Here is a 10,973-nt window from a genome sequence, read left to right on the forward strand (position 1 = left end):
GTGTTATTGTAATTTAGCCGAAAAATAATGTTCACAAAGTATTTATAAAAAAAAAATGTGAGGCAGCATGAGGTTGGTAAATTAACTCAACCTACAAGCCTATTTTGGTAAAACAAAGCCGGCCCCAAAACCCAATACCTAAAACCCAGAAAACCGGTAAAGCAGTCACCCTGGTAGCTGGAAGAAAAGAGGGGCATGGAATTGGGAAGCTGGCAGCACTGATACTGATACTGAGACAAAGCTATCTCCCTTCGTTGAATCGACCAATGTTCGCAGTGAGGAACCTTCACCGGTATAACTTGAAGTCCCTTTCCACTTTCCTCCATCCCAGTCCCCCCAAGTACGTTCTTTCTCTCGATTTCTCTATGTTTGGTTGCTGAGAAACTGAAAGAAAAATAATATGGGATATGTCTTGATTGATTTCAAACCCACTGCCCATTACAGTTTTCGGTTGTCATATTGTGAACCGTCTATTTTTCAAAGTTTCAATTTTTAATGTTGTTCTTGTCAATTTTCATAGCAACCAATCAGGTTTATATTTGTTAGCTAGTCAAAGTCTGCATCTTGGATATAGATTTATGTTAGCTGAATGTTTCTTATTTGCTATTTTCAAAATGTGGAGATGTTTAGTTTGGGGATTAAGTTCGCGCATGACTTGGTAAATTACCTAAAATTTCCATCTTTTTATCTTACTTTGTTAGATTTTTGTCTTCGAGAAGTTTATGTTTTTTTTTTTTTTTTTTTTTTCCTCCAGAAGTGTCTTTTTACTAAGAGAATATTCTGGGAAAGTCATCTCAAGCAATCTGATTCAGCCAAGTAAACCCAGGGAAGATGGTTTATTTCCTTCGACAATGCAATTCAATCCTGGAAATGTGTGGTACCGGGCAATGTCGACCTCGAAAGGAAGAAGCATGCGAAGCAAGGTGGAGAAGCGGATGAAAAAAGAGTCTGGTAAGACTCTAAGGGAGATTAGGAGAGCCAAGAAGATCCAAAAGAAGTTGATGACTGATAATGAGAGGCTCGTTTACAATCTTAAAAGAGTATTTTATCTTCCCCTTTTATAGTGGTGATATATAGATTATCAGAACCAGTTGGCATTCTAGTTGCAGCTATTAGCTTCTTGGTTTTTCCACTTGTTATCTTGCCGGTCTTTTTATCGGTGATGGGAAATTACTATTGGAATATTGCAGTTGATATATCAACAGCAATTGGTTAGGTTTAATTTGGCATATGCAAAGTAAGACTTACAAAGCATAAAAATGAGGTTTCTCATTTCTTCCAATCGTGTCAGAGGTATTTTGATATAGGTCCTGTAATATTGCTAAGCCATTCCTTGACATGCTAATGATTTCTAAATATTAGCTTTTAGATCTTAGGTTGTGAAAAAACAAGTGTTAGAATTCTTTTGGGAATATTTATATGTGACAAAGTGTAAGTTGTTCAGGTAATCTGGAGACAGGATTCTAATGTTTTAGCAGATTTTAGGAATGCTGAAATGTGGACTAAGTTTTGGACTTTTATTCAACATAGGTGGTGTACTTTGTCCCTTGTTAACGTTTTCCTTTTGTCATATTTTTAGAGTGTGTCTAATTACTATTTAGTTTATACATTCACTGAGGTTTACAATTACCAGTTCAGGATGGATCCCCAAGATTAGGTGATTGCACTATAGTGTTCAACTATATGCTCCTATTTTCCTGGTTTATAAATTATAACATCATAATATTAACTTAAAATGCACTTTAATAATTTAACTTATGCAGGCCAAGAAGAAAGTAGCATTGCTACTACAAAAGCTCAAGAAATATGAGCTTCCAGAGCTACCATCCCCTCGGCATGATCCTGAGCTATTAACTCCTGAGCAGCTTCAGGCATATAAGAAGATTGGTTTCAGAAATAAAAATTATGTTCCTGTTGGTGTACGTGGAGTCTTTGGAGGTGTTGTCCAAAATATGCATCTACACTGGAAGTTTCATGAGACTGTGCAAGTTTGCTGTGACAACTTTCCCAAAGAAAAAATCAAGGAAATGGCATCTATGCTTGCCAGACTCAGTGGTGGTATTGTGATAAACGTACATAACGTGAAAACAATTATCATGTTCCGAGGTAGAAACTATCGCCAACCTAAGAATTTGATCCCCCTGAACACCCTTACAAAAAGAAAGGTGGGTAAGCATAATCATGTTCTCTGTTGTATTCTGTTTTCAAACAAATTATATGACAATGGCAGGTACAACCATTTTGCTGTATTGAATATTTTCACCAGCTATAGAGTTGCCCATTGCCTGTAATATGTTCTTTCAACCTAGTAATCCTGTCCTGCCCCTAGATTTCCGTTTTAAGTTATAGTTAGATACACTTTAGCCAACAGATACTGAGGATGATGGTGGCAAATTACCCTATTAACCACAATGATAAGAAGATGTACTATGGGTTCCTATATTTCGCGAGGACTGGTCACTGCACTTGTGAAATTAGATGAAGTCTTGGTACCATTAATATAATTTCATTTTCTAAAAATAGTTGTACACTGAAACTTGTTTAGATGTTTTAACTAATTACCATTGCAGGAATCAAGGTAATTAACCATGTATTCTAAACTTCTTAATCTTAATCCAGGCACTGTTCAAGGCCAGATTCGAACAAGCTCTTGAGTCTCAGAAACTAAACATAAAGAAGATAGAACAGCAGCTCCGGCGGAGTGGTATAAATCCTGAGGATCCAGTTGCTACTGCCAGTATCCAGAGAGTGGCAGCTTCATTCTTTAATGCAATCGACAAGAAGGAAGGGACCCCTTATGTCTTCCATGGGGATAAACTGTCGCTAAAAGAACCTGATGATAATTTGCAAACATCAGAACCTACCGATGAGAATGAGCAGAAGGAGTTGGACAAGTTTATAGCGGAAATAGAGGATGCAGCAGAACGAGAATGGGCTGCAGAGGAAGCAGCAGAGAAAGAAGAGTTTGGCAGAATTAGATATTGGAACAGAGAAGAATTTGGTGGGAAATTTGGAAGATCTGAAACACTTAGAGATGATGGCTCTGAGGATGACATTAGAGGGGATAGACGTTGGCGGAATACACGGGGTAAGCATAACACTTACAATAGTGATGATGAGCACGATGATGATGATGATGATGATGATGATGAAGGTGATGATGATGAAGGTGATGATGATGATTATAGTGATGATGATTGAGATTCTAATAATGTGACCGTATAAATTAACGAGTTCAATATAAACTTTGAGTCAAGATAATGTGACAAATTTTTAATGGACAGATTATTTAGATTCCAACAACATGTTAGTTACAACGGTATACTTATTTTCTTAGGAAGCCTTCTAATTCTTCAATTTGACAAATTAAATAAGTAAATAGTTCAACGATATCCATTTATAACAATCTCAAACATTTATAAGATTTCCAAGCAAATGTATACTCTAAAAAAAAAAAAAAAATGTTGACAATTAAAATATATTCTAAACGTTGCATATTTGTAAGATTCCCAAGTTTGATTTGCATATTTTTGCATTGATGTATCCTCTTACATCTAATCTTTTAAATGTTGTCCTTTACATCCATTGTTTTTTCTTCCAATATTAACATTGGACATAGCCAAGAAAAATTAATTATTTTAAGAAAAGAATAATAAAAAAATGTTTTAGTCATTTCTCCAGTACACGTTTCAATCGTAGGAGGCAAATGTAAAAGTGGACTGTTTGTTGGTAATGAATAATAATAGGTGAATGAAGGTATAATTTTTATTGCCTTTTTGACCAAGAAGTACCTACATATATGAGAATATTTGGGGGGGCATTTGACGTGGCTCTTAAGAGCGTTTTGGGCGGTTTGTGGACGCCGCACATATCTTACAAGAAAAAAATCTTATTTTTCTGGCTAGGACCGCGGCGAGTGATAGCCTATAACCATCCAACAAAAATAAAATAAAATAAAAAAATAATAATGATAATAATAATAATAAAAAAAAGACTTGTTTCACAACCAAGTCAACTTATAACGTGCACGGTGGATGAGTCACCATGTCAACTCCCACCATCCTTTCACGTTGCATTAGATCATCATAAAATGGGTCCGCAGAATAAATGCAACTTTTTTCTCCATGAACTAAGTTCGCAATTTTTTCAGATACAAAATGAAAGAAAATGGTGTAAATGGGAAAATAGAACAGAGACAAAAAGTCTACATGGCGTATCTTAGTTAACGATCACTACTTCATTTTTTAGGTGTTAGGGAAGGAAGGTGACCGAGGATAGAAGAATGAAGAATTTTGTGGGAAAGTAAAGAAGACATATATATATATATATATGTATATATATATATATATGTATGTGTATATTTACATATAATATTATATATGTAGCTTCAGAATCATCGTGTGAGTTCAACTACCAAATTTGCCCACCTAAAAAGAGTTCATAGGTTTGAGCTAATTGGCTTTATGGCGGTAACTAATTTACATAATAAGCTTGCTTATACATTCCAACTAGTTGCTGCCTTGTTCAAAGGTTTAGGACAAAATGACTTGGCCATTCCCACCAATTGCTGCCCTGTTCAAAGGTTTAGGACAAAATGACTTGGCCATTCCCACCAGTTGCTGCCTTGTTCAAAGGTTTAGGACAAATGCCTTTTTCAACAGGTTTAGGACAAAATGACTTAGCCATTCCCACCAGTTGCTGCCTTGTTCAAGGGTTTAGGACAAAATGACTTAGCACAAGATGACTTAGCCATTCCCACTAGTTGCTGCCTTGTTCAAAGGTTTAGGGCAAAATGACTTAGCCATAAGTCAAAAATGCTAGGATTGTTAGATATAATATTGATTGCTCCCTGTAAGGAAAAAAGTCATTGGAATACCAAGTCACATTTTTCTATGAATTGAGTATTATTGAAGTTAGATGTTAAAAGTTCCTATTAAACTTTCTGCCATAAAGTGAAATAAATATTGGATACAACTTGGTCAATAGGTTATACCTAAGTGAATATTTTCATTATCATTTGCTGCCTTAATACACCTAACATGGTCTTGGATGAAACTTTAGAGAGAAAATTACACCCAGTATTTTCTTGGGAAAATTTTTGAAAAAGGTCAGGCCAGGGTTTTTTCCAGAGGACTAACCTGGTGGCATGAACCATCTGAAAATGATCCTGGCCTTGGAAAATGGTTCTTCTGAGACTATTCGTTTCTTGTTCCAATAGACTTTTCTCTTACCCCAAATGTCAACAGAAGTGATTCACCTCAGCAAAACTAGACAACAAAGAAACAACAAAAACCAGGCTTAAATTGTAGTACGCAGATTCGAAATCCACTGCTTTTAGAAATTTCTTGATAACACAGGAATCACAAAAAAAAAATTTAAATAACAACCAGCCACATAAAAGCAAAGATGAAATGTCAAAGTAGACAGATAATGAATATGCTTTTGAAATATCAATTACTAAGTGGGGGAATCTCGTTTAGTATTTGTTATTCTTTTAGTCTTTGCCTTTGGTTGGATGTATGGTGGGACGACCTTGACGGTTGCACACAAGGCACTATCTAATTGATTCAAAGAGGAAGCCAACACGTAAATTCCCTCCCCATGATTGAAGCCACACACTGGTCTATACTATCCTAAAAGGCAAATTGACCAAGTCTCATTGTATAAATAAATAGCATAATCTCTATAATCCGTAACCACTAAAAACATGACATCCAACAACATTTTCAGGCAGAAAATTACATCACTTTTTCATTATGCGTACTCTTCAAATCTGACAAATTTTCTGAGGAATCAACTATCTGTATTTAAACACTTTAGTGTTTTAGGCATGAGGATAGCTCCACAGAGAAAATAAAAATTTATTCCCAATGGTATGGGGTCTTAACAAAATGCCTGCAAGGAAAATAACAGAGCAGTATAAAAATAAAAAAAATAAAAAAGGCAAACTTGAAAAATAAACATCAGAAATTATGATAGGACAAAAGAAGAAGATATCAGCACTATGATCAATGTAAGATCTGATAGCAATAAGATGATACAACTCCAGTGAATAGCCAATCTAAAGTCATAGAAAGAAAGAGTATACGAATAAATTAGTCTGAGAAATCAAAAATTCCCATCATAGAAAATCCTGGGAAATGTCATTCTACTCATGCAGTTGAAGATTATGCCATACCAACAAGAAGTGGGTACATTAGTTAGCCGAAGCCAAAAACACAAAGCTAATTCTCTCACAGCAGAACCCCCACTTTGGAAACTTGATATGCCTCATCGGAAGAAACCCAATGTCCAAAAAAAAAGAAAAGAAAGAAAAAAGAAATATACACAACCCTGAGAATCAGGGAACCATCAAGTTCTTCCCAATATCTCTCTCTAAAGAATGACCATAAAAATTATTTGTACCATTGCCATCATGACCATCGATCTCCCAGTAGAGCCCCTCTTGATGCAATCCACAATTTTCATTTTCAAAATTTTTGTACATGCAGCTCTAATATCATAGATCAGCCACTTTCTCTTTTGCAGTTACCAGGCAATAGAAATTTGTACTTCTCAGCATTGTTCAACAAATATGCAGGAAGATGAACAGCAGAGTAAGAACGCGGAATAGGTCCCATCTTTCCAATTATCTCCTTAAATGTATACTCCTCTGGAAGCATGTCAAACAAGTCAGTACCTTTGCATATAACGTCCTGTACCCTTTTGGGTTTCAGGAAATGAGAGAATCTCACTCTATCAGAATGGCTGTAAGCTTTCATTTTAAATATGAACTCATCGATATGGCGGAAACAAAAGCTACAATGCCACCCAGAATCCGACAAGATGTAATCTGTCTGTCGGTAGTGTGCATACCTAGTTTTCCCACTCTGGTACCTGTGAACTGATGCTCTCCAGCTCTCATTATCTAGATAATACTCAAAAGAGTATAAGTAATTCCTCAGCTGAAGATGAAGAATAGGTGGGATGTTATCACACCATCTCAAGAGATTAACCGTGTGGGCACTGGGAATCTCATCAACATCAGACATTATCAGCAAGTCATCATCTTCTATGCCTGCTATTCTGAGAAGTTGGTCCAAAGCTACTCTCTGATACGACTCTTCAATAAAAGGGTTCTCACCTCTCTTGAATCTTCCCCCAATCATCCCATAAGTGAGCCGAGGCTCAATAAACTGGAACTTGTCCCGGTTGGTGGCAAAGATTAATGGTTTGGGTAAGCCAGTAAATGTTGAGTTTGATTCTAGGAGTACAAATTGCGTCACATAAGGATACAACTCGTTCCATCTGATTGTGAGGATGTCTATTTCATTACTGAAAAGAACTGCATCATAGACTCGCCTTGGTGATTCACGAATTCCCCATCCATGAAGTCTACAAAGATTTTCCATTGTTACATTCTCATGATAATAGTGCGGAATATCGTGGAAGGGTTTTGGAGGAGATTCCCAAAGGGGTCTTAGAAAATAAGAGATCTTCTGTCCGTGTAAATATATACCAAAGATGCATAAGGGGACAAACACAAAAGTGAAAACGTAAGTCTTAAAGTCCAAGCCCCTCATGATGCACCGTAGTCTGGACATGCTCAAAGCCGCTCTAGATCCCTGCTGCAGATAAAAGCAAAAACTTTCTAAGACACCCAAGTTCTACTTATGCAAAATACGCCCAATGTACTTGAATTTACATAATAAAGTGCTATATGCTAATTTTGCCTACTAATGAAAAAAGCAATTCAAATTCAATATCGGTACTACAGCCATTTAACATATAGGTTTAAGAATGCAATTTCCTGTTACAAGGTCAGTTTTCAGAACCAGCTGACATACACCAAGTCACCATTCCTAAAGATATTCCTTGTTTAAGAACTTCGCACCAAATACGAAAGGAAAGTTTTTTGGGAATTAAAATGGTTGCACAAGCTAAAATCAAAACCTGTTTTGTTAAATCCCCAAAAAAAAAGGTGTTCTCTAATAGTTCCCATTCCAAATCCTAAAAGGACTTCGAAACTGAAGAACAACCCACTCCCACAACAAAAAATAAAAATAAAAAGTAATAAAAATAGTAAATAAAAACCCAGAAAACTCAAAAGAAAAGGAAAAAAAAATTCATTGGCTAACGATAAAATAAAATACTCTGATTTTGGAATTCACTTATAATACATTGTCGCTTTAAACGAACATAATAAAAAACCTGAGAAAATGGTAGGTTCAAAATTTTCTCAGAAAGAATAGTCACGAAATTGCTTCCCGAGAAGTTCACAAAAACGATAGAAACGGTGTTATTGCAGCCCAAAAAAAAAAAAAAAAAAAGCCTCATTACAAATAAAAATTTGAAGCATGGAAAAAAACTCCCTAAAAATCTTGCTTTCCTTCAATCCCATGAATCCAAAAACCATATGCAGAGCCTCAAAAATCAAGCATTTGGATTTCGAAAACAAAATAAAAAAGCAATTATTAAATAGAAGTACCTGGCCACAAACATCGTCAAATATGTCATCAGTCTTCTTGGAATTATAATACCCGTCAGACATGATGATGAACAACCACCACAACGGGCTACAATATTATTCCCAATTAACCCCTCTTCGTCCAGCCCTTCACTTATCCTATGAGAATCTCCTACAATAATTCAGATCGCCGAGACCCAGATCAACACCTCCTAACACAACCCCAATTCCAGAACAAAAATAAATTAATATAAAAAAAAATTCTGGAAAATAACCGAAAAAAGCAGCGATCTTCAAGGGATTAGCACAACCCTTTCTGTTTCTCTCTCTCACTCTCTCTCTTTCACTCTCTTTCTATCTGTCTCTCTATCTATGTATCTCTCTCCCTCTGTATCTTCCTCTCTGCTCTGAAACTCTGTAACGCCAATTATAGCCGTTTGGTGGTTTTTCGCTCTTTCACCCAGATATCCTCTAATTCCAAAAATTAGGAGGAAAGAGAGAGAGTTGGAATAATTTTATAATAAATTAGGGAAAGAGATAAATAGAAATAAATAAAAATAAAAAAACAAATTAGGGTTGAGAGAGAAATGGGAAATTAAAATAAATTAGGAGAGAGAGAGAGAGAGAACTCGATAATAAAAGTGTAAAACTTTAACCCCTAAAAATTCACCCAAAAATATATTATAAACGGGGAGTACTATTGTACTAGAGCTCATATCGTTTTAAAACATTTTATCCAATGGATTGTATGAAAGTTATTTTTATGATAGAATCATCCGTAGAGGATAATAGGAAGGGGGGTTGTTTGCTAAAACTCACCGGGACAGCAAGCGCTTATCTGTGATCGCTGGCAGTTGCAATAGTATTAGAAAGAGCCGTTGATCTTGTCTTTTTAATTCTTTTTTGTAATTTTCACTGTACCAATAAACAAACACGGTCTTTATTTAAAAAATAAAAAATAAACAGACACGGTCTATTTCGCAGTCTTTACACGTCCTATTTCCAACGATATCCTTAATTAGCCTCAACGTCGTTTAACCAAAAGCAAGGGTATAACAGTCATTTAGCTGCAATTGAGTACATGGTTTTTCGGCGGGGACAGTTCCCCACGCGCCGTTTGACCCAGTCAAGACGTCCGTTATTTTGATTATTAATTTTTATTATAAAGTATATAAGATAAATAAGATGTCCGTTATTTTTATTTTTTTGGGGAAAGAATAAGATGTCCGTTATTAAAATGCCCTTTCTGTTCCCTCTCCTAAATTATATAAGCAAAAATCTAACAAAATTTATCACTTTTTTTACTTAAATTCGCATTAAATTATTAGATTGCTTTTATAACCCAAAAAAGCTAACGGCCTAAAAATTCCTTTTACAAAAACCAAGAGCCAACAACTCAAAAGCCACATCTAATAAAAAATAGAAAAGCAGTTTTTTTTTTTTTTTTTTTATGTGGGGAGATGAATGTGTTGAAGTAGGTAACATTATATGTATATGTTAATGTAACTTTTGGAGGTATTTATACCACAAGTGCGATTCACATGGAAAAAAGATAAATATAACCCAATTCAATATGTTTTTTTCCATTACATGAAAGGGTAAACAATTTCATCAACCCAAAAAAACAGAAAAGTGTAAACAATAAGCAATTTTTGAAAATTACATTTTAGTTTATATAATGAAATCTCAACTTTTCCAATCCGTTTATTGGGGAATGGACGCATGGTTGTTCGAGAATTTAATACAATAAGTTTCCTTTATTTTTTTTTTTTTTCCCCATTAAAACAACACTTCCTTTTGTCATTTTCATTGTGGGGGTATATGTGTACACATATGACATAATAACCAATCTAAACAAAAGGATATATATATTTCTTTTGATAACATTGTTAGATTTTTAGTTTTTATTTTTTATTTTTTCTATATAATTATGTATCATTTGCTTATATCATATATCAGTTAATGATAATTATAGTTTATTAAACATTTTCAAAAAAAATTTGAAAAAAAATAATGCACTAAGAATTTGTGTTTAAATTTTGTTTCCTCTTTACTTTTATAAGTAATTTAAATGCGTAAAAATATCTAATTATCATTAACTAATATTTATGGTTCATTTGAAGAAGCTTATATGAAATAGCTTTTATTGTAAATTTTTTTTTTCAGTAAAACTTATGTAAAAGGAGTTTTTATTAAAAAGATAATTGATATTTGGTTGTTACTTTAAAACATGTTTCTACCATTCATGTAATATGTTTTTTAACTTTTCTTTATAAATTCAAAGTAGAGCTTCCTTTATAAGTTCAATGTAGAGTTTTTTTTAAGCAGTCTAAATTTTATCTTCTCCATTTTAGTTTTTTAAAAAAAAAATCTTTTGTTTTTTTTATCAACAAACTTACTTATTGATTTGTAGCCAAATATCCATTTTTTTTTATATACAACAGAGTTTTTGGCAATCAATAAGTACTTTTTGGTAAAATATAAGCCATATCAAACAAAAACTTAGACATAAGTAAAAACTTAAGCA

At 34.3% G+C, this 10,973-nt stretch overlaps 2 protein-coding genes across 4 annotated transcripts; one reads left to right on the forward strand and one right to left on the reverse strand.

Moving 5' to 3' along the window:
* The first annotated feature begins 108 nt into the window (after nt 1–108).
* Nucleotides 109–3,336, forward strand: LOC107415322 (CRM-domain containing factor CFM9, mitochondrial). 2 transcript variants are annotated; one of them, XM_025072314.3, is made up of 4 exons: nt 109–292; nt 755–1,040; nt 1,764–2,165; nt 2,620–3,336. In XM_025072314.3, the coding sequence occupies exons 1-4, from the start codon at nt 267–269 to the stop codon at nt 3,199–3,201; spliced, it is 1,296 nt and encodes a 431-aa protein (XP_024928082.3). In that variant the 5' UTR covers nt 109–266; the 3' UTR covers nt 3,202–3,336. The 2 variants fall into 2 exon arrangements, with proteins under 2 accessions (XP_024928082.3, XP_015879111.3); XM_016023625.4 differs by having other exon boundaries at nt 112–340.
* A 2,736-nt stretch (nt 3,337–6,072) lies between these two features.
* Nucleotides 6,073–9,069, reverse strand: LOC107415318 (uncharacterized). Of its 2 annotated transcripts, none has more exons than XM_016023622.4 (2): nt 8,468–9,069; nt 6,073–7,607 (listed from the first exon to the last, which is right to left on the reverse strand). In XM_016023622.4, the coding sequence occupies exons 1-2, from the start codon at nt 8,528–8,530 to the stop codon at nt 6,507–6,509; spliced, it is 1,164 nt and encodes a 387-aa protein (XP_015879108.1). In that variant the 5' UTR covers nt 8,531–9,069; the 3' UTR covers nt 6,073–6,506. The 2 variants fall into 2 exon arrangements, with proteins under 2 accessions (XP_015879108.1, XP_015879109.1); XM_016023623.4 differs by having other exon boundaries at nt 6,073–7,604; nt 8,468–9,067.
* Nucleotides 9,070–10,973: the final 1,904 nt, after the last annotated feature.

The sequence above is a fragment of the Ziziphus jujuba genome, chromosome 4, assembly GCF_031755915.1.
Source record: "Ziziphus jujuba cultivar Dongzao chromosome 4, ASM3175591v1".
Taxonomy (NCBI): domain Eukaryota; kingdom Viridiplantae; phylum Streptophyta; class Magnoliopsida; order Rosales; family Rhamnaceae; genus Ziziphus; species Ziziphus jujuba.